At 40.7% G+C, this 24,632-nt stretch overlaps 1 protein-coding gene and 1 long non-coding RNA gene across 2 annotated transcripts in view; one reads left to right on the top strand and one right to left on the bottom strand.

Annotated features, from left to right (window-relative positions):
* The first annotated feature begins 93 nt into the window (after positions 1–93).
* On the top strand, positions 94–23,645 carry LOC310678718. Its single transcript, XR_014511886.1, has 2 exons — positions 94–169; positions 23,007–23,645. It is a non-coding gene; the product is annotated as an uncharacterized lncRNA (long non-coding RNA).
* The window catches only part of GPR149 (G protein-coupled receptor 149), a 34,298-nt gene continuing 26,786 nt past the window's right edge, over positions 17,121–24,632 (bottom strand). The window contains exon 4 of the mRNA XM_083442743.1: positions 17,121–18,534. Within this exon, the coding sequence (XP_083298869.1) occupies positions 17,962–18,534 (573 nt within the window). The 3' untranslated portion in view covers positions 17,121–17,961. The remainder of the gene's footprint in view (positions 18,535–24,632) is intronic.

Raw genomic sequence — 24,632 nt, 5'->3', positions numbered from 1 at the left:
AGAACTGTGTTTCGCTTTGTGCGTCCCGCTCGCCGTCTGTTCCTTCGGTCCCACCCGGGGCGGCTGGCCTCGTCAGTGCCCCGTGAAGCCTCACAGAGCGAACGTTTCAAGGCAGCAGCTGAAAACACAGCAAATAACAATGAAGTTTTACTTCCAGCTTCTGACTGAGGTGGGCACTTGAGGGCTGCTGCGGCCAGGGCCGGATATAAGTATAAGCTAAACACGCTATAGCTTAAGGCCCCACTCCCTTAAAGGTAAAGGTAAAGGTACCCCTGCCCGCCCCACTCCCTTGGGAGCCCCCCCCCCCATTAAACAAAAAACAACAACCCTAGATGTACATTTCAAAAATATAAGATAAAAAACACTATTAATATACTTCTTCTTAATAGTATTTCACTATTAATATACTTCTTAATTGTATTTCAGTTCAACCATTACAGTGGTACCTCGGGTTACATGCGCTTCAGGTTACAGATTCCACTAACCCAGAAATATTACGTCCGGTTAAGAACTTTGCTTCAGGATGAGAACAGAAATCAGAAAGCTTCAGGATGAGAACAGCAGGAGGCCCCATAACTAAAGTGGTGCTTCAGGTTAAGAACAGTTTCAGGTTAAGAACAGACCTCTGGAACGAGTTAAGTACTTAACCCGAAATACCACTGTACTTTGATAAAATACATATTTTGTTATGTGCAAATGGCTTTAGATACCTATTAGGTCCCTAAATTACCATATAGCATATATTCAACACAAAAAACAGCGACAGTTTGTTGTTGGCAAAGGACAGCTGGACGTAATAAAGGGCCCCATTACCTTCAGGAGCTTAGGACCTCATCAAACCTAAATCCGGCTTTGGCTGCAGCCCAGGGATGTTGGGAAGCTGTGGCACCTCCAAGTTCCCAACAGGTGTAGCAGACGGTAGCCGTCCTGTATACTTCCCGACCCTGCCCTTTGGCACCTGAGATGTGGGTTTTTGGGACCTCACCCTATTCTGCATGGCTAATGGTTCGAAACTCTCTAAAACTGGATTTTCCATTCATTATGAGGCCTGCTAATACTTTAAGACCTTAGAATTCCTGTACTGTAACAATATCCACCCTCTGAGGCTATAGTTTTAACTAAAAAATTTGCTCCATAAATAACCTGGTATGCACCCTCCCAGATGCTGTAACAAAATGCAAACCCATAAAAGAGATGTTTCTTCTTGGTTCTGGGTCTCTCTTGCCTCCTTGCAAGGAGGGGAGGGAACTCTGTTGCAACAGAAAAATAAAGATCGGCCTTGCTTTCACTGCAGCCTCCATCCATTCATCTCTGACCGGGGACTCAGTTCCTTGGGGAGTTGGGCAGCAAAAGCCAACCACCCCTATTTTTCTGTAATACATTTAATAGTAATAGCAGCAATAACAACAACAATAATAATAATATAGGTTGTAGCCATTCTGTGGTTTTAGGCTATGTCAGACTGCAGTGGTGACCCTACTTATTTTGGAATAATCCACATTGTATTCAGTAGGGCTTCAGTAAAACGTGGTTAGAATTGAGCTGTTAGTCTGTTTCATAGAATTGTAGAGTCGGGAAGGTGCGCAGAGGATCTTCTAGTCCGACCCCCTGCAATGCAGCAGTCTCTGTGTGGGCTCAAACCACCAACCTTCTGATTTAACAGCCAGACACGCTAAGCCATTGTTGCAGCAAAACTACACACACAGTGCATGCCTGTGGTTTTAGGCTAGGATCCAAGGCACAAGGAAGCTTTGTTTGTGAGTCTTATCCTGAGTAGTACTCAAGCATAGGATTGTGCTGTTAATGATCTCCTTGGGGAGAATCTTCCATGGACCAGAGCCAAATCCAGCAGGTCCAAAGTATTGTCCCCAGTGGCACACATGATTAAAATGGGGGAATGTACACATTTGGTTCTATAAGACTACTAAATGCACTGCTTATCTCTATACCCCATCTGTGCAACAAAACTTAATGTGTCTGATAAAGTTCTCTCTCTTCTATGAAAGCACCTGCTATGGTAAACCCCTTAGTCTTTAATGTGCCCTAGAGGAGTTGACAATATGGTACCCCAACCTGCCACATGGGGGTGCATAATAATGCCATCCCCTATTCTGAAGATAGACTATAATATAGACTATAGTCCAAGGCCTAAAACTGCCAAAGTTGTGACAGTTGCTACGGGGAAGGCAAAACCTGCAGAGCAGGGGGAAATTCCTTCCCAGCTCTGGGAAACAGCAACCACTGTGCAACCGTAGCAGTGTCCACGGACCTAGGAAGAAAGGTTAGCCTGCAAGAAAACACAATAAATTAGATGGAGGGATTTGAGATTGTACTATGAAGCCTCGTGCCTTTGTTGGCTTAGAGAATGGATTACCCTAAAAAACACAGATCTGCTGGATTTAGAAGGCTTTGATCTAAGATTTGGTTGGCATGCTTATATCTGGCAGAACAAGGGAAAGGTGCACAAAGGCTTCTCGAATCATATTATTCGAGGAACATTGTTAGAAATACAGTGGTGCCTCGCAAGACGAAAAGAATCCGTACCGCGAGTCTTTTCGTCTTGCGTTTTTTTCGTCTTGCGAAGCAAGCCCATTGGCGGATTAGCGCTATTGACAGTTTAAGGGCTAAAAACGGCTTTTTAAGGCTTAAGGGATTAGCGGTTTTGCTGCTAAAATGCTTTTAGCAGCTTAGCGCTTCAGAAAAAGGGGTTTTGGAGCAAAAAAAAAACCTCAAAATTTTTCGTCAATTTTCGTCTTGCGAAGCAAGCCCATAGGGAAATTCGTCTTGCGAAGCGCCTCTGCAAACGGAAAACCCTTTTGTCTTGCGGGTTTTCCGTCTTGCAAGGCATTCGTCTTGCGGGGCACCACTGTATGGGAAAAGAATAAGAAATTGTTGGTACATCACCCCTGTGAAATTGCAAAAAATGTATAAGACTGGAGATAATAGGTGTTGGAAGTGTAGAACTAAAGAAGGAGGTTTCTTCCACATGTGGTGGAAATGTGAAGAAATTCTGGGAATGTATATACAATGAACTGAAAAAAATACTTAAATACACTTTCGTTAAAAAACCCGAAGCCTTTCTTCTGGAAATGATCGGAGAAGAAATCAAGAAAGAGGACCATACAATGTTTCAATATGCAACTGTAGCTGCTAGGATCCTGTTGGCACAAAATTGGAAAACCCCAAATATCCTGAACGTTAAAGATTGGCAAATTAAATTATTTGAATATATGGATTTGGCAAAAATGACGCAGAACATTAAACAGCAAAAAGGTACAAAGTTTATTGACGATTGGATTAAATTTATAACATACATGGAATCAAATTCTAGAGATATAAAAATCACAGAAGGTTTAATATAACTCTTGCGATGTTTAGACGATACAAAATGGTAACTGCAGAATAGAATCACTATTTTACATAACCCAAAACCGAGTTGGAGGGAAGTCAATCATTATTTGTGTTAATTTATATATGTCTTTTGGTTTGTTTACATGTTTATGTATTGCCTGATGTTTATGTTTTCTTTCTTTTTTCTTTTCTTTTGCTTTACTGCTGTGTCTCAACTACTTTTCTTTTTCTTTGTTTGTTGTTTGGTATATAAAATTAATAAAAAAAGTTTCAAAAAAATTAGATGGAGGGATGGGGGCCACTCCAGAGACCGACTGGGACAATGGCTGGCAGGAGCCTGCCCTACCTGGCCCTCGCCCCGCCCCCTGCCAGCCGTCCATTGGCCAGCTGGAAGGGGGCGGGCAGACAACAATGGGGCGGTGTCACCCGGCCTTGGGAAGCCCACGCCCACCTCTGTGACAGGTGAGTGGAAAATACTGTAATTGGCTATTGCTATTCTGCAGTTATAATTTGCTGTATTAGTTTTTATACTTTGTTGTGATTATTATCAGCATATAAATTATGTAAATAATAAATACATAGATGAAAAAATGTTTTAAGTCTGTACACTTCACTTCATAAGGAAACAGCACTGAATCTAAATTTCAGCTTACTGTTGAATTAGAAATATTTCAAAGATTCCTGGTGGAGAGTAAGAATATTTTTCCTATTTTGCTTTTATATATACATCTTTGTGACTTTTATGCACTGCTTGAGTTGCTATCTCATCCAGCTTATTTCATTCCAGCTCTGTGAGATACCAAAAATGGTCTTGTTTTTCTTTCTGAAATCACTAGTGGAATTACTGGGCTTTAATGGCAATTAGTGCTCCTTTTGTTGTGTTGGGGATTAATGTTGTGATGCTGGTAAGTGGCTGCTTAATAGCATTTATTGCACAAGGCTCCTTTTTATCATTCAATATTTGCATTTCTCTGAATATATTTTTCTGCTGTTTGAGTTCCCTACTTTCAAACCACTGATTGATCCCCCAGAGGAATTGGGGGGGGGGGGGCGAGAAGGGAGGCACGAAGAAAGAAGCTGAAAGTCTTTGTAGTAATATCCTGTTGTCTAGTATCCTGACTTCATCTCCTCATTCTTGGCTTTAACTGAAAAAGTAAAAAAAAAATCCTTTAAATAACAAAACAGATTAAGTTAACTATTCCAGCAGCTTCTTATCAGGAAATTATACTCATTTGTTTATATGTGTTCACTGCATCCCTGTATGCACATTTTAACCCACTTTGCAGTGTGTTCACACACACACATACCATACATTTAAAATACACACCCAGGAATCCTGGAAACTGTTGTCTATCCCTCACAGAGCTATAATTCCCAGCACCTTCAATTTTCACCATGCTGCTTTCATTACAATCGAGCTTGTGTAACAATTCTTTAGGAAAGTGTGCCATTACAAATCTGCAGAATGTCATTGTCTCCTCACTAAAAATAATATTCTAAGCTGCCTGGACTTTGTTAGCTCAGAGATGGAAAGAAAGTACAGTCCTTACCAGGGAAGAATAGCAGACTAAACTGATGTACTAAGCTGAAATGGCAAAATTGTCCAGAAGAATTGGGAATCAGGAAGAACAAAATGTTAATAAGGAATGGGGAAAATATATAGTCTATTAAAAAATTATTGTAAACAAGTAAAATTATTAGTAGGGTTGATATGACACTTGTAGTTAAAAGTTGGACTGTGGATTAATTAACGATTTGATAGAAACTGGACTAACAGATGAGATGCAGGAGAAAAGGTTGACATAAGGACCCACAAAAGGGATGGAAGGAAGTCAAAGGGGATTTATTTACATCTTATTTGTTTCCTTTGCGATTGTTTGTAAGCCAGAAACCCAAAAATAAACTAATAATAATAATATTCTATATACATCTGTGGACGAGAAAGAGCTTTCATGTAAGAGAACCCAAATATGATTTTCAGACAAGATTGACTCCATACTTCTTATATAGAAATTAAACGGTACTACATGACATAAGTTTTTACTTGGGAAATAGAAGCAGAGTGGTGGGTAGTGCGTACCTCTGGTTACGAACGCTTCAGGTTACGAGCTCCGCTAACCCGGAAGTAGCTGCTCCTGGTTGCGAACTTTGCTCCAGGATGCGAACGGAAATTACGCACCAGAGGCGCGTGCGCAGCAAGAAACCCCATTAGTGAAAGCGCGCCTCAGGATAAGAACGGTTCCAGCTTAAGAATGACCTCCAGAACGAATTAAGTTCATAACCAGAGGTACCACTGTAGTTTAATCACTAGGTGGAGCTCAATTTACCTGTATCTGGATGGAGTAAGGTGTTTCCTATTGCTGTTCTAGTTAATCCACACCATAAATCATAGCACAGGGTTTCTTCCAATAAATCCTGGAAACCATAGTTTATCCATCAGTGCTACAATTCCCAGCTACAGTTTCCAGGAGTCTTTGGAGAAAGCTGTGTGCTTTAAATGTATTGTTGTTGTTGTTTAGTCGTGTCCGACTCTTCGTGACCCCATGGACCAGAGCATGCCAGGCACTCCTGTCTTCTTTAAATGTATAGTGTGGTGATTGTAGAAGCTGCCCAAAAACCTTGCATTGGCAAGTAGATTGGCAACCGGTTTAATTTAATGCTGAAAATGCCAATGAAGACTGGTGCTGGGACTGTAGCACACACGCATGCCCGTTAGAAACATGTAAATCCCAGAATGTGGAGTTCAATGTGTTCTTCACAAGTCTAGATGTAGGTGATCTGGTGTGTGTTTCGAATAAGTGGAAGGGGAGTGTCCACAGAATTTGTGATATTGGAAATAAATTTGATGTAGAACTCATTGTTAATTTCTGCCTTCTGGGGCTGTTCTTCCAAGTCCTTTTTCCATGCCGGTGAAGAACACAAGAGATGTTTTTGCTGCCTAGGTAACCATAACATATTATCTATCCAGCTTTAGTTATTTATGCCATCACTTCTGCTTATGTAAATTGAAGATGCTTTTCAGAAGATTTTCACGAATAGCTCTCAAAATTGCAGTGTCCTTTCCTCGAGACAATTTCCATGAAGGCAAAATGTTTCCCTTTCCCTCCATTGCTTAGCATTTGTCACCAAAGGTTGTTTTAGCTGCAAATGTTGGATTCAGTTCATGATTACACAGTGGTTAGAGGAACACAGTTACATTTCCATGGTAATGTTGTTCTTTCTTAGTCTCTTAAATTGATTAATGGCATAGTGGTTGCTGACTTTTCAGACGAGGCAGTTAGCAAAAGCTCTACGTTTAACAAATCTCCCTTTGAAACTACAAAGACCCATTGATGTAATTAAACATCTGGCTAGATTGGCTGTCAAGTGCTAAATGCAGCAAACTGAAATTTAATGACTGAATTTCAAATGTAATTGAATTTTAAACATTTCCTGATTATGTGCATTATCTGCATAGGTTTGCATCGGTAGGTCTGTAAATAAGTGCTGTAAAAAGTATAGAATATTTGGATAGGGAATTTTAAAAGTATGATGATGATGATGATGAAGAAGAAGAAGAAGAAGAAGAGTTTCATGCTGGCTTGGCCTGACAGGAATTCCCTAATGGGGGAGCCATGTGTGTAGTATTGTGGGCTCAATTTTATGGAAGTCCCTTTCATTCGAGATTAGTCCCCATCCTTGTTGAATGTCCAGCATTTACTGAAGACTGTTTATAATTAATCAAGCAGGGTTTTTAATTGAATTCTGATTTAATAGCTCATTTTTAGCTTCATTGTATTCAGTTTCCTGCATATTGCTTCAAAAGGATTGTGGTTAAGCAGTGTATGAATTGTTGAAATAATAATTTATCAATACCAATTGTCTGTTTGATTGGGAAGGAAGGAAGTCAAGGTAGTGGTAGTGGTAGTCACTTGGGGTAAAGTGGAAGAAAAATTTTATTTACTACCTGGGGTTAAAAAACTGGATTTATTCCAATGTATACAAAGTGGTACCTTATGCCTGTGCAAAATTGCTCACTTCTGTGATATACTCGAATAGGGAACAAATATGATGGTCATCTTTTCCTTACCACTTTGCTTCATTCACTATTCAGAGCTATTAGTAGCCAAGTGAGTACATATTATGCTTCTTTCTTTTAAAACTCTGACGTAAAATAATAAGCTAGTTACATGATGGACTTTTGTGTAACAAGATGTTCCGAACAGATTATGAAAGATGAATGTGTTCCATTCTCTAGCTTAAAGCAAATAGAGAACAAATCTCAGTGAGTCCAATTACTAAGCGTTTACGATGTACATTTGTAGTAAGTAGTACACTGGCATGCTGCAGTTTCAGAAATCATGGCTTCTCATACAGGTTCAGTGAAATTTGACTTCTTTTTCAGAGCTGCGCTTCTTGCTCGAGCCTGCACACAATTCAGTTGTGGTTCTTAAAAAATGCAAACTACTATAGTAGAACTTTGCTTTCATGATAAAAAACAATACAGGAAAATATAAAAGACACTGGCTATAATGGGCTATATTGTCATTTTCCTACAATGATCCTATGATGCAATCGTTTTCAAAACTGGGGGAGAGGAGGGCTTATTAGATAGCCATATTATAGCCAGTTCAGCACTCGTGTACATCATTTCGTCCAAGTCTCTTGACTTACCATTTTATGTATACCATATAAGCCGCACCTTTAAAATTAGAGGGGGGGGGGGAGAGAAAAAGGAAAAATACCCAAATATAATCCGTTACATCCTTGCTGCTCCTGGCTGCATACTGGGGGGTGGGAGGTGGGACCGCGCTGCATTGGCAGCAGCCTTTCTCCTTCCTCACTCTCTCCCTTCCCAGCCGTGGGGGAGAGGACAGGGGACTATGCGTAGGGCAGGTGCTGCTTTGCCGTGCTCCTGGTGCTGTTTGCCTCGCGTTCCCGGTTGCCGTAAGAACGCGAATATAAGCCACACTTTAACTTTTCGTGGTCGGAATTTGGAGGGCAAATGAGGCTTATATTCAAGCCACTATGGTAATTGTTGCTATAGACATTTCTGAACATGAGAATAATACCACATTTCTGTGCCTTTAGATCACACAACAGAGAATCATAGAATTGTAAAGTTGGAAGGGACCACAAGGGTCACCTTGTCCACTCCTTCAATGCAGAGATCTTTTGCCCAATGTGAGGCTAAAACCCTGAGATTAAGAGTCTCATGCTCTACCAACTGGGTTGGTATCGTTGGTTCATTACTAATTTTGCATCATACCCTGCTGTCAGCCTGACTTTCAGAGTGGTTTGCAGTTCCAAGGTTGTTCTAAAACAATTGTTGGGGACAGCATTCCATAGGTGAGGATAAAAGGCCTCTCTTTAAACAACATGGTCACTTCATGTGGGATTTACCATGTCAAAAACTAACATGATTTGCTAGACCTAAACCAGGCATGGACCTGTGTCCCTCCAGTTGTTGTTGGACTCTGACTCCCATGCACCCAATCCATTTGAGATGACTTCAAGTGATAGGAAAGTTATGTGAAGAAGCCATGTGAAGAAGCCATTCCTATGATACCATTTCTTTCCATTGTCTCACAAAGCAGATAGAAGTCATAGAAATATTACACTAGTTACATGCTTTGGGAATTGACAGGTGAAGCATTGCTTATGGGTTTGGAAAAGGGAATTAAAAAGATGATTAATGCATTTGGTTTTTTGGCCTGTGAGCATTGTCTAAAATTATAAGATGCAGAATGGCATGGAAACAAACATCTCAGAGCCTCTTATCAATCCATGGTAATCTTATATTCATTATTCTGCTAAATACTGCAAGGTGTTATGGAAATAACCCTTTAGCATAACAACAAAACCTATTAGAGATTTATGAGGAATTTATAGTTCAGAATAAATAACCGATTTTAAAGGATGAAAATATTTTATTTATTTATTTAATACCCTTCCTTTTACCCTGTATAGGATCAACTCACAGCATGAATTTAAACAAATGTAGCTTAAAGCACAAGCTGTATAAATATTTAAAAAAACAAATAAGAAACCCTATTAAAAACAGCACTGAGAACCCTAAAGTCATTTGAAAGCACACACAAAAGAGAAACAAGTATATACAACACCTGTTCTCCAAAGACTCTGCCATAGCAGCCAGTTAGTGGCCAAAGGCCTGTCTGAAGAAACAAAAAAGTCTTTGCTGGTGTAAGCAAAGCAAGGAGGGGGCCAAGCTAGCCTCTTGTGGAAGGGAGTCCCACAATCCAGGAACAGCCCTCTCTTGTGTCCTTACGAAATGGGCCTGTGAAGGTAGCAGGACTAAGAGAAAGGTCTGCCCAGGCAGACTCACATAGGGAAGTACCACCATTTAGGTTGTCTAGATCCAAGCCAGATTGGGCTTTGCAGGTCATAACCAGTCCTCTGAATTATGCCCAGAAACGGGCCATTGGAGCTGTTGGAACAAGGGGTTTCTGTTCTCCTTGAAACTAGCTTCGGTCAGCAATCTGGCAATAGCATCTTGGCCCTGCTGAAGTTTCTGAATGCTTTCCAAAGGCATTACAGTAATCCAAACAGGTTGTAACTTTCAAAAATTATTCAGAATGAGAAACAAAGAGACGTCATTCCACTTCACATTCCACTGGCTCACAAACCACAATCCTGCATTTGGTTGGTGTTCTTGCAGCCTAAGCCTAAACATCTTTACATGGGAGTAATCCTACACCGATCGAAACATGTTGTAGTTGTTTAGTCGTGTCCAACTCTTCATGACCCCATGGACCAGAGCACGCCAGGCACTTCTGTCTTCCACTGCCTCCCGCAGTTTGGTCAGACTCATGCTGGTAGCTTCAACGTCGGAACATAGGAAGCTGCCTTTTACTGAGACTTTTGGTCCATTGAGCTCACTATTGTCTACACTGGCTGGCTGCAGCTCTCCCAGATCACAGGCAGGGACCCTTCTGAGTCTTACCTGGAACTTCTGCATGCCAAGCAGGTGCTCTGCATTGAGCTCTGCACCTTTTCTTGCAGACTTGTAAGTCCAATTGAACTGACTGAACTTCTGATTAGAAATTTCCCTGTATGTCCCACTAAGTTGGGCAGAATTGCCACTTGCGTGAGCTAATTTTAATCACTAGAATCCTAGAATTGTAGAGTTGGAAGGGACCCTGAAAGTCATCTGGTCCAGCCCCCTGCAATGCAGGAATTCTGCCAACAGCTGTACCTGGGTGGGCTCGAACCACCAACCTTCTGGTTAATAACCAGATGCACTGACACATTGTGCCACTGGTATACTAGGGCTAATGAGATGTGGGATAATTTTAACTTGGTAGAATAGTTCATAATACCAGTGCTATTTTTCTAGAGAAAAAGGTTCTGGAACTCACTAATAATAATAATAATAATAATAATAATAATAAATATTTCTATCCCGCCCATTTGGCTGGGCTTCCCCAACTACTCTGGGTGGCTTACAGCATACAAAAAATTATAAAATCATCAGACATTGAAAATATCCCGATACAGGGCTGCCTTCAGATGTTTTATAAAAGTCAAATAGTTGTTTATTTCCTTGACATCTAATGGGAAGGTGTTCCACAGGGTGGATGCCACTACCAAGAAGGCTCTCTGCCTCCTGTGTTCTCTTATAATGGCAATGGTGCCCACCTGAGAGGTGCCAGAACTGAGTTCCAGTGAGTTTCAGCAGAAAAAAGCCCTGCATAATACTTTATATGATTATGGCAATATTGTTTCTCTAACTGTTGTCTGGGCCAGAGGAAGCCCCATCTGTACTATACATTTCAAACAGTTGTGTGTTAAGGGTGCTGTTAAGGGAATAAGGTAAAAGGGTGCTGTTAAGGGAATAAGGTAAAAGGGACACCTGACCATTAGGTCCAGTCGTGACCGACTCGGGTTGCGGCACTCATCTCGCTTTATTGGCCAAGGGAGCCAGCGTACAGCTTCCAGGTCATGTGGCCAGCATGACTAAGCCGCTTCTGGCAAACCAGAGCAGCGCACGGAAACACCGTTTACCTTCCCGCCGGAGCGGTACCTATTTATCTACTTGCACTTTGTCCTTTTGAACTGCTAGGTTGGCAGGAGCAGGGACCGAGTAACGGGAGCTCACCCTGTCGTGGGGATTCGAACCACCGATTTTCTGATCGGCAAGTCCTAGGCTCTGTGGTTTAACCCACAGCGTCACCCACATCCCACTGTTAAGGGAATAGGAGACCCCTATTCCCCTCACAGAGCTACAGTTTTCGGACTGGTTTAACAATCTGTCTACCCAGGGAACTCTGGAAATTGTGAGGGGAATAGGGGTCTGCTAACAACTGTCAGCATCCTAAATGAACTGCAGCCCCCCAGGATTCATTGGGGGAAGCCATGACTGTTTAAAGTGGTAGGATCTGCTTTAAATGTATAGTGCAGAGGGGCCTGAGAGGTGGGTGAACAAGCAAGCAGGTTACAATGGTGTAGAGGAACAGTTCCAAGGGCACTTACCAGTGGCCCTTCTGTTGGGGTGTGAACCCTTGGCAGATGCTCAGCCATGCTGACCTTTGATCCTAACCCTGAAACTCAAATCCATCAATGAGTTGTAAACCTCTACCAGCAGTGGAGTTCAGCTTTCCAAAGGAAGTTCAGTTTCCTAATGCTCAGAGCAGCAGAGAGTTTATGTTCTGCTAAGGTCCGCTTTCCAACTAAACAGGAATTGATCTCTGGGGTGATGGCAGAAATCTCACTAATTTAGCTGAGAATGTTCTCAATACTGAGCTTCCCAGTTTTCGGTGTGATGTGAAATGCATTATTCAGTAGTCTGAAGCCACCCGGTAAGCTTGGGTGTAAGTTGCATCTGCTTTCCATATATTCCCAAGCTTTTTCTGCTTCCCTGCAAAGGGCTGGCTGGAGCACATCTCTTTGAAGTCACCTTCAAAAAAAGGTCACTTTGACAACACATCCTTTTGCCTGCAAATGTCAAGGCTGTGTTCTGGTGTACATTAAAGGTCACAGGAAAAGAAAAGGGGGTGGGGGGATTCAAAGAGGGAAAGGACGAAATCATTTCTCATTAGATATTTAAAAGGGTTTTAAAAATTTAAATCCAAGAGGGCTTCTAAAAATGATAAGCAATGCGCCATTTCCAGTGTTCACTAATGCATGAACCAGAGGAAGGAAGAGGAACTGTGTCTCCTTGCACACAGAGCAAGTAGCTCTTGACTGACAAATAAATGGGATGTGGTTATTTACACTTAGGGATGCCTGAGAAATTCAGTTTCCATGGGTTCTGAGCTGAACTGATTTGATCTGCACCTCCTGGGCTAGTGTGCAGGTCTAAACTTAATTATTTGGATTTTACGCTTCTTCAGTTTTTACGACACAGTTCTTCGCTCCAAGAATATACCAAAATTTGTTTAAAATGTGTATATTATGAGGAAAAAATGGGTTTAGAAATGTGTGCATTGAGATAAAATTCATATACATATATATATATATATATATATATATATAGTTAGTTAGTTAGTTATAAAGTAAGTTTTTAAATAGATATTTAAATGAACACACAGTTTATTGCAAAATGCATAGGGCAATAGGCAAACCTCATAATACTCCAAGTAGACTCATTGTATCCAATGTATTTGAGTCTCATGGGCTGTATTCAAAGAATTCCTGCTCAGAGCATACCCAGTGAAATGAATCAACCTTAGCTATGTTCATTAACAACAGTGAGTCCACTCAGAGCAGGACTAGCGTTGAATACCAGCCACAGATTTCAGTGGGCCTACCCTGAGTAAGACTTATTTGAATATCACCCCCGTTTAAATCAGCAGGAAAATTTGTATTTTGATGCAAATTTTCATATGAATTTGGGTTTGTTTTAATTCACAGATTAATGTGGGCATGGGATGGAACTGCGTTATGAATGAACACATGCAAAATATTACCATGAATTCAGAAAAAAAACACAGATCAGACACCGAACAGAGCTCAGTTTATGGAATTGCTGTACAAGGAAATTTATTCACTTTCTATCATACAACAACAGTACATTACTTTACAATCAGGTTGAGCTGAGGACCACTTTATGCTAAATTTTAATGCATCTAAAGTCTAACCCAAGATAAACACAACTAACCAGCATTAAAGTATCATCTGTAAAATTGTTTCCTACACAAAATATTGAACTCTCTTAAAAGAAAAGACACCCAGTTGAACAGGATTCTAAGAGCCAGGATGGTTTTTACTATTTCTAACAACTTTGGCCTATAATATTCCCTTCACAGTCTTGTTGCTAGTTCACAGTTCCAAAATATTTTTGCTTAGTTACAATTTGTAATTCAAATTAGGAGCTCCCTGCTTGGGAACAAAAACACTGACAAAAGCAAAGTAAAAAAATACCTTATTTCTAGCAGAACTTCTCTGGGCAGATCTGCACCCCACCACATACTGATTCCAGCTATAAAAATGTTTTCTTTGGTACATCCACAGGTGTCCTGTGCAAGAATCTCCTGCTTTGTACCATTGCCTCTAGAAAGTACTCTCAGCTTATTTCATCAAGGAATTCTCCATGACCCTTGGAGAAGTTGGAATGAGGAAGTGTAACAAGCCCGTCACAAGCATTTTGAGAGCTCTAGGTCAACTTCTGCAAGTTGCATTTCACTTCTGGGCTGCAGTTTCTCACCTCTGTTCTAGCAATTTAAAAAGAGGGATCCCCCTCACTTCCACCCTGTTCTCCATACACCATAAGAATACAGTCTGCATCCATGGACTTCGAAGTTGCAACAACAAATGATGAACCGAGATTGGAGTTCCGAATTAATAACTTGAAAGGTTGAAAATCCCCTTTTGTATTGATGAAACTCAGTAGAGTCTGAAATATAAATTAATCACCGCCATTGGCATCCTGATGGCTTCAACACAGATTAAAAGCAGAGCACCACTGAATCTCAGGCACCCCTTCTGTTGCCTTTGTAAGAGCATGACCAGAGTAAGAAGTAGTTGATTCAAACAATGAAATGTGGTTTTTGGGGGCAATCACTGCTCTTGTGGGATTCTTGTGGAAACAGGTTACCTGAAGTAGTCAAAAATCTTAAATCACAAGAAGACGTGTGGGGTAATGGTTAGAGTGTCTAGGACTGAATAAAAAATTTTAATTTTTTTTTAAAAACTGTCCAGGGTCTGGTGACTTCTGCTTCAGTGTATCTGAAGAAGTGTGCATGCACATGAAAGCTTATATCAGAAAAATCTTAGTTGATCTATAAGGTGCTACTGGACAATTTTTATTTTTTATTTATTTCAAGAGCATCAGACCAACACAGCTACCTACCTGAATCTAGGACTGAAGAAACCCAGGTTCAAATCCCCACTCAGCCATGAAGCTTACTGGGCGACCTTGGACCAGTAACCAAACCTCAGCTGAAACCTACCTCACAGGGCTGTTGTGAGGTTAAAATGTGGGGAAAGACCAAGTAGTTCCTCCAGTTCCTTGTAAGACAGTTGGAATTCAATAATAATAATAAATTTTTATTTATACCCCGCCCTCTCCAGCCAAGACTGAGCTCAGGGCGGCTAACAACCAATAATAAAAACAAGTTGATTAAAATACAATTTAAAAGATTAAGATACAACATTAAAACATTAGGATGCAGTCTCTTCATAGGAGGGGAAAGGAAAAAGAAAGGGGGGAGGGAATCAAACTGATTCTAAGCCAAAGGCCAGGTGGGACAACTCTGTCTTACAGGCCCTGCGGAAAGAAATCAGATCCCACGGGGCCCTGGTCTCATGAGATGGAGCCTTCCACCAGGCCAGAGCCTGTGAGGGATGCGTCTGCAGCCTAGCTAGTTAGGAGATAACATTCCAGGCATCTAGCCACTTCTGTCCGGTAGATTTATGACTGCAAAATCCAAGCCCTTGCAGGAGCCCCAAACAACAGCTCCATGTTGCTCAGTCAGTTGACGCTTCTAAATTTTTGTGACGTGACTTTCTGGAGCAGCATGCCCAGCGAGACAGGGAACGCCTCTTATCATCTTTCTTCCGGGAATAGCTAGTTCCAGGAACAGACTGGCCACTCCCAATTTCAGCCTCCGATTCAGAGGACTGGCTGGAAAAGTGCTGTTTGGGCTCTCGGTAAGTGTTTCCATGCCCCCCCCTGTCTCTGTCTGCCTCCCTTTCCCTGACAGAGCCAGTGTTGAGAAGGCCCAGGCTCTGGTTGAGGCTAATCTAACTTCCTTAGGGCCCAGGACCTCTAGGGTGTTGCTATATATGGACCTTAAGATATTGGGAGCTCAGAGCCGCAGCGTATGAACGCACCACCATCTTGGAACGGAATCCAACTCTAAATGAACTTTAAATGAAATAAATAAGAGTTGGTAAATTTCAAGACTTGTTATACTAGTTATTCCCATATATGAGTCAGGGCCTAATCTTAGTTAGCCAGTTTCCCATTGGTATGTGACTACAGTAATGCAGCACAGGCACAATGAAGAATTGACTTCCTCATATGAGATCTGAAACACAGTGTGCCCATAACTACAGGAAGAATCATTTGGCATCCCTGTCTACAAAATATTTAAGGCTACATTACTTTCCAACTTCATATATTTGGCCTGCGATCATATAAATTGTAACTCGTAAGAAGAGTTTTGCAGTACCGACATGGTGTTGAATTTGTCATCGCTGGAGAGTCCAATCTGTGATTCAGGTAAGCGACAGTGTTTGTACTGAATTGTCAAAACCAAAAGTTGCAACGCAGGGTCTCAGCTTTTTGGATAGCTTGTGCGATACAATGCAAAGCAATTATGTCAAAATACATGTTTCCATATTTACAAGATGTAAATACTTAAATTTTAATAAACAGTTTAGAAGTAAAAAACCAAATGATGCAAAAAAATCACATTTGTTATTTATATATGCAAATGTTTTGTAACTGATCTAAAATGTGAAACATTTTAAAATTCACCGTGTTAATGAAATGATTGCAAATGTGTGTTTTAAATGTTTAATGCTCTTTAACATTTTAATTTGTGAGTAATGACAAACTGAGCAGTATGTTGCATCATATTGTTTCTGACTTTCGTTCTTTGGTACTGATTGGTCAGGGATTATCTTCCTTTCTAATTTTGGTTACCCCGGTTCAATGACAGTTTGATGTCATGCTAGAGTTGAACATTCATTAAAACTGGACAATCTATATGTGTGTTTTTTTAAACAGCTTAAACTGAACATATAAATTTGCTTCCTTTACATCCTATACTATAGCTATCATCAAGAAGTGCACCCCCTTCCCCATGTGATTAGTATTGGATGTAGGGTAGAGTTGGGACAAGCCCATGGACCCTGTCACGTTCATTTCTCAACTCTGCAGCCATCCGTGCAATGGGGATTAATCTTCTACAGAACATAAGGAGAGACCTACTGGATCAGGCCAAAGTCCCATGTAGTCCAGCATCCCATTCTCACAGTGGCCAACCAGATGCCAATGGGAAACCCACAAGAAGGACCTGACTGCAAAGCACTCTTCCAGCTAGAGATTCCCAGCAGCTGGGATTCAGAAGCATGCTTGCTCCAACATTGGAGGTAGTACACAGCCATTATGGTTAGTATCCTTATTTGTCATTTTTTTTCTAATTCCCCTTTAAAGCTATCCAATTTGGTGATCATCACTAGGGATGGAAAAATTGGCCCTTTTTGGTTCTCTCAATTTCTCATTTCCCCCAGTCTTAAATTCAGCTCTTCACATTTCTCCTGCAGTTTGCAGGTCCATATATATATATATATATATATATATGATTCCCCCCCCCCAGCATTTCAGTGCAAATTTCTCATAATAAGCATCTCTTTGCATGCAGTTTTGACTAATGTACACATTTTTGGAAGCAATTTCTTATAATGCAATTTTGTAGATCATTTTCACCAATGTATTGTTTTATGCACATTTTCCTCTTAATATGTGCATTTTTGTCAACATTCTTGGGTGGGAGAACTGCACTGCAAAATTCAAATTAGTGTGAATTTTGGAGGATGGCTGTGTTTCAGTGCTCATTTTGTCCTGAAAAGTGCAAATCTGATAGATTTGGCTTTAAATGCATACTAAATTTAATTTCTCCCCATCCCCAATCATCACTGCTGAATTCCGTGGTTTATGTGCTGTGTTTGTCCTCAATCTTCCAACATTCAGCATCACTGGATTTAGAACCCTGGAGGAGCTTATTCTGAAACATTTTATTATAATAAAAAAGTTTTGAAGTAAATGATTAAAAATTCTGGTCGAAAGCAGCTCTTCAAGCAGATCCTGTATATTTCCAAAGGTAGGTAGCTCGTTACTGAAAACCAAAACAAATGCAATAAAGTATTAATTTAGAAAAAAACATTATCTCCTCCCTTCCCTGGTAGCCCATTAGAGCTGCTTTAAAAGCTTTGACTACAATTCTGCACGCAATTAGGCTGCTTAAATCCTCCTTGAATGATATGCAGGATTGTGACCCTTGCTGCATTATATCTTGATTTCTATCTTAAATGTGCTGACGTTTCCATCCCCGCAGCAATATTCTTAACTCTGATTTCATGTCCAAGCAAAAAAAAAAAAAAGAACAGAATGTATTGACCCAGAAAACCCAGATTATTCAGGTCTGAAGTAAACTGTTTATTTTAGTTGCTGGCACCGCTTTCTTCTCTTTTTCTGTATGCTTTGTTTAACATTTGTATCTCCTCTTGATAACCTTCTTTCTCCATGTGTTGCTTTTTACTATTCTGCCTGTGGGCTTCCACAGTGTCCGGGATTGATATGTTAATATCGTTGTTGGGATTGTTTGACGGTATGAAGAGCGAATAGGAAGCCGTTTCCCCTAAATCGCATGAGACAAATCTGTTCTCTTTCCGAGAATAGCGCAAGGATGGAGACCGGACTTGGGTTGATGACTGGCTGATGTTGCTGATGATTGACACTGTGTCCATAGCTTCTTCGTTGTCACAAATTTCAAGCACTTCTAAATGGATCTTGACGCTCGTGTCAGCAAATGTGGTTGGAGAATCCTCAGGGTTTGGCTCATGACCCACGCTCTTGGAGCGATACACTTCAATTTTCTTCGATGTGGGCGTTATTTTCTGTCCCTCCGTGCTTACCTCATATGTAGATAAAGAGAGGGTTTTTCCTGTAGGCGCATGGAGAGATACGGTCCCTTGAAATGCACACAAAGGAATTGCTAAGGAGCCACCTGAACGCTGGAAAGAAACAAAATTGTTAATATTCCTTCATGTTGCTTCCACAAGTCAACAAGCCATTGTTAACAAACTAATTGTGCCTCACTTATTATATTCAATGCTGAAAACACAGCAAACCAATTATCCCTCACTTATTTGCATTGCTGAAAATGCACTCTTCGCTTTCTTAGATGCCATGAATTTAATCAACAGTATGAAAACATGTCCCCTTTCTTAAATTTCACGGTTCTTTATTGAGTTATAATACTACAATGCAAGTTCTACAAAAATGGTCTGTGATGTATTTAATAGGGATGTGCATAGGTTTAAACTTCCATTCTGTTACTGATTTGCTCTGTGCTCCCTCTACAACCTATATCTCATGTTCTGAGTCACTCTATAAAATGATGTTCTGTGTTCCCCTTTCACTATAATGGGGAATCTTAAAGCTGCTATAACTTTTTTGCCTTTTGGTCAAAGTGGGTGAAATTTGCAGGCACGAGAGTGCCTTTAGAATGGATTAAGCCTGCCAAATTGTATAGAGATAGGTCCAGGAACTTTTTATGGGGGAAGTAAAAAGGATTCACTTTCCTCCATGATCCCAAAGGAGGGCAAGTGGAGTGTATTCTGATGTCTACATTTTTTAAACTTCACAGTTTCACACTCGCTTTTCCAGTACTTGCTCATTTCTTCTGACAGCCTCAAGCTATATGTCCTATCTAGAATGTTACCTGTAGAATTCTAAATAGAGAATTCTAAATAGAGCCATGTAGGAATTGGGGTTGGGTGTTTTGTTTTTAACTCTTTAAATAGAGCATAAAACTTTTTTAAAAATAATCTACTGTGGTTTAAAATAAATACAGAGCTCTTCATTGCTGTGCTGGAAACATTTTGAACACCCTCGCTTGTTTCAAATCACACAGACCTAGAGAAACATAGATATATAGCGGGGCAATCAGCTATAAGACATAGAAAAGAAAAGGAAGTCCTAATCCAACTTTGATTGGTATTCATATCTCTCTTTGACTTGGGAGGGGGGAAGACTCTTAAATCAACAGATCTGCTGCATTATTTGGCTGAACCCCCAATATTTAACTCTTCTACAACAGACTTAACCCATCCTCATAAAACTGCCCTCCCTCCTATGTGACCTTCCATCTTCATAACATCCCAACCCCAGAAAGCGCAAGCCATGTAAGATGCAATTAACAAAATTTGTAAAGAAATGAAAGCGAGGGGAGTACAAGAGAAATAGTGAATGGCAGTTAATAAAACCAAATTAAATCAAGTAAGCATATTAAACATGAAAAGGCTACCTAAATAGACAGACTTTTAAAGCATCCTTGGTTGCTATGGATGACTCAAAGAGGTGGGTTACTTACGCAGTGAATGTTGGCTGTGGTTGTGAGAATGACATCTGTATTTTGGGTGGGGCAGTACTCTGGGAATAGGGGAATTGTGTGAAGAGCCTGTTTGCATGCTATTGGTCCCTTGGCTCATCACTCAAGCTTGATATCACCTCCTCTAGTTCCTTGCAAGTATTTATGGCGGGGCAGCCAGAGGCAGAACCCCTGCAACACCCATAGTTCAGTGCTAAATGAAGGATGTGCCAGAAGACTTAGGACAGCCTTTGGACAACAACACTGAAGTAGCCAAGTGGAATGCAATTTGCTGCTTCCAATGTACACAGCATCAAATGATAAACATTTTTAGTTGTATTCTGTTCTGAAGTACAATCTATTATATTGTACTTTGATTGTATATGTCTCTTTTCATATGTATTGATGTTCTTCATGGCTCTGGGGTCCTTTGGACCAAAGAGCAGTACGTATATAAATAAACCACACCATACTACACCACACCCCAGGCTACTGGAAGCTGGAGTCAGAATCTCAGTTGTGGCTCAACAGGGCTACATTAGTTACTATTCATATTACAAAACTGGGAAGTAACCAAAACTCCATCAGTAAATAATTGGACTCTCGATATGCTGACTTTGGTGGCACATGAAAAAAATATTTGATTACATGGACTTACAAAAAGAGGCCAATTCACAGCAGTGTGACAAGAATTTCACATTCTTCCGAGGTGGATGTGAAAATGAAGGTGCTTTTTCTAAAGGCATATTGCAGAAACCTATACACGAAGCATCAACATTAAAACAAGGGGAAGTGATAGAACATATGGTTTGACTTAATGCAGGGATGGTGGACTTTCTCAGCCGGGATTTCTCGCATTGCATTCTGGGAAACCTTCCAGCAGTCACATGTCAGTGGTGGGCACTGGTGAGGGCTGTTGGCCTGAGAAGAAGAACAGTGGTCTTGGGAGTGACAGAGAGAAATGCCCAAGACTCCACATTTGGCTCCAGGCCTGATTTTCCTTATTCCTGTTTGAATAGATTATTCTTTTTTTTTCATATATATTTTTTATTTTATAACACAAATAAACAACACAAACAGAAAAACAAACAAAACAAACAAATTCTTGTCTTAGCCTTATTTTTTCTAAACATTGTTAGGTGGGCTTCCCCAAGTCCCCCCTATCTGATTTTCATTTTACCTCATCTTTAACAGTTTACATATATCATAATTTCTAACCATTTCTTTTATCACGCTTACTTTAACCATAAAAATCTTCACATTTTATCAGTTACAAATAATACTATTTTAAAATACACTATCTTCTACTTCTAACCCTACAGCCTAGATCCACTTCCAAAACTATTCTAAGATTTAAATATTAACATATTTTTTCAAATATTCCTTAAACTTCTTCCAATCTTCTTCCACCGTCTCCTCTCTGGTCTCGGAGTCTCCCAGTCAAGGACATTCCCTAACATACCTTTATCATGTTAGCCTATATCCCAAGACTGGCCCCTGCTCCCTACCCCCACTTTCAATAAGTGTGGGAAAGCTTGGATAATGGATTTGCCTGTAAAAGTCAGGAAAGGGTGTCTCATTTCACAATGCAGATTGTCAAGCCAGGCGGTGAAGGAGTTTCACAATTTACTTCCAAATCATCTGTATGAGGCTCGTGTACACTGCAATGCTCTAGGCAGCTGCCTAGTGTTACCTAGTGGCTGCTTTGCGCAGCTGTCAGAGCTCTGGCTGTAAACATCTGGGGGATGCTTTGCGCTCAAGGCTCAGACTGCATTAATGTGCACAGCCTGGAGTTTCAGTCTGAAATCCACTTAGTACATCTGAAGCACCCAGAAAACTGAGATGAATGAAGGCTGATTGTTCTAACACCGATCAAGTCCAAAAAGTGATTATGGTTTGAGGCGTGTCTAATTAAATTTCTGGAAGACAGGACTGTATCTCACAGGCCATGCAAGAATTCTTGGTATTGTTCCAGGAGAATGAATTCTTGCTGAATAGAATGGGAACTTGTAATCACTATGGATTTGTTTTTTCTCTTGTACATTTCAAAAAATAAGAGATGCAGGATATCTTTGAAAGTACCACCTTGTCTCTTTCCATTGCTTTGCTTCCCTCTTCCTTCCTCCCCTCTTTCCATGGTTTCCCAAAATGTAAAATTTATCAAGAAAGCAAGGGGTAGGCAATATGGTGCCTTCCAGATGTTATTACTGAATCACAGAGTTGTAGAGTTGGGAGGGACCTCCAGGGTCATCTACCCCCTGCAATGCAGGAATCTCCACTAAAGCATCCATGAGAGATGACCATCCAACCTAAGAACCTAAAGTAAAACTTAAGTCTTCAAAGGTATACAGTTTCTTTAGAACATAATTTTTACATCACGTTTGCATTGATTTTAGCTCAAGGTAGTACAAGATCAACTTGATGATGACCGTTAACTTAGATGGCGTTCAAAGATGATTTGTTTGTGAGGATGAGGCTACTAGCCATGATGGCTATTCTCTGCTTCCACAATGAGAGGCATTAATATTTCTGAATACCAGTTGCTGTAAACTGCAGGAGTGGAGAGTGCTCTTGTTCTCAGGTCCTGCAGGCTGGCCATTGTGAGAACAGGCTACTGGTTTAGATGATCCAGAAAGGCTCTTCTTTCTTCTTACACTGTACTGATTTTTGGATCTTTCATGTAGCCTAGCCTAATTTGGTGAGAAACTGCAGCTTAGAACTTGAGCACATCTGCAGCACAAGGCCCCATGTTCCATCCCTGGCATCTCCAGATAAGACTGGAAAAGATCCCTGTCTGAAACCTGGGAGAGCCACTGCCAGTCAGTTTAGACAGTGCTGAGCTAAACAATCATAGAACTGTAGAGTTGGTAGGGGCCTTGAGAGGATGCCTGATTTTGTAGTGGGAGGAGCCAATAGCACCTCTGCCAATAGAGTCACTGCCTGTAGGACTGATGCAGACAAGGTGGTAAGGTGGAAACTTACATTAATAATATCCACTTAATGAACATAGAATCATAGAATTGTAGGGCTAGAAGAGACCCCAAGGGTCCTCTGCTCTAACCGCTGTGGCCTTCTTCATTGAGGCAAAGGCTCACTCACTTTTCTCTTTTTCAGAATTTGATGAGATATTGATGTGAGGGATGGCTTGCTTCTCAACAGAATGCTTTTACTGAACCGACTCTGGCTAGGTTTCCCCAGCCTCTTGGGACAACTGAGAATCTCCACACATTGCTTTAGAAAGCTTTGCTGTATTTTCTCTCGACTTGCCATCTCTTCTTCTGACTGCTGCGAGCGACTTATTTCAAGAGGCTCTGCTACGCACATCAAACTCATTTAGGTATACAACAAATTGAAGGAAACAAGATCGACTGTGCATTGTGCCCCCTTAGATGAGCTTTGCTGCTGCTGCTGATAAATACAGGTTGAGACAAATAAGCCACAGTGCAGCTTACCAGATTGCCGGCAAAGACGTCAGAAAATGACACACTCTCGGTTGATGTATAGACCTAGAGACTGAAGTCGTTCGCTCCTCGCACTGTATTGGTGTGCTATATTCATTTGCTCAGACATAGCAACATTTGCTGCAAATACTCTTCCAGTGTGAAGATTGCCTTCTATAATAAGGTTCCTACATTTCCTGGGAGGATAGGGAACTGCTGTGCCTTTAAGAACTGCACTGAAAGGAAAATTCCATCAGGCACAGCTTTTCTCTCCTATAATAAACTTTATCTGTCTGCCCTAAAACTACCTACATTTAGTTTCCTGCAATTCTTAGAGGTTCATCTTCCAGGATCATTTTCAATACACTTGTAAAAGGGGACACTACGAGAAGCATTTTCAAGGGTGACATAGCACACCAAAAACAGGATAGACATTATGCAAACAAATTATCCATTTCCATAGCCGAAAACCCCATGCAAAGGTCAAAGGATGTAAATTTAGCTTGTATGTCTTGTCTTGGAATGTTTCTGGTTTTCCTTTTAATGTGAATTTGCTTCCAGATGTAAATGTGGACATTGTTCTGCCCGATCACTGGTTTCCATACAATCTGGGGCGGCCTCTTGTATTCCTGCTCCTCCAGAAGGAGATCCAGATTTATTATAGGCTTTTTAGAAGAGACAGCAATTATGCTCTGTGTGCCTCTGTGTGTACGCACTGGCGCTTTTTAGAGACTTGGAATACTATTTATTGCAAAGGAGGAGAGGGAACAGGAAGCATTTTGCATGCATTCTAAAAATAATGTTGTAGCTTACATTCCTTTGAAATTATTTGGAGGACAAACTCGATGCAGTTTATAACTGGTTTTGTCTTAGTATTTCCCTTGTGGAAATAGGCTTGTTAGATTTTTAATAAGCTCATTGTTAATAATCCATAAACATCTCTTATATCGATCCACAATCCCTCAGTTCCTCCCAGATTGACATCTTGTTATCTACTTTTAGTAACTTCTCCTACTCTGCATACTCTTATCTCAGTAGCCCTTCTCACATGATAGAGCCACATTTAGTGTATGCATGGTCCTTTCCCACATCCCACATATTCAGTATAAAGTCTGGACAGAACCTGTATGAGTACAACTGCATAGACAATCAAGGATCTTCAAGATATTTCTCAAAAGCCACTGCTTTCAAGACAGGGCCGCAAAACATCAAAGGAATCACCTGGGATAAATCTCAGGTGATTCTTTGGACATGCATACATACACACGTACACAAACATATAAAACTGCCCTCTTTCTGG

The sequence above is a fragment of the Podarcis tiliguerta genome (assembly GCF_965153285.1).
Source record: "Podarcis tiliguerta genome assembly, chromosome: 5".
Classification (NCBI taxonomy): Eukaryota; Metazoa; Chordata; class Lepidosauria; order Squamata; family Lacertidae; genus Podarcis; species Podarcis tiliguerta.
Note: the sequence above shows the minus strand (reverse complement) of the source record. Positions and strands in the feature narration are given on the sequence as shown.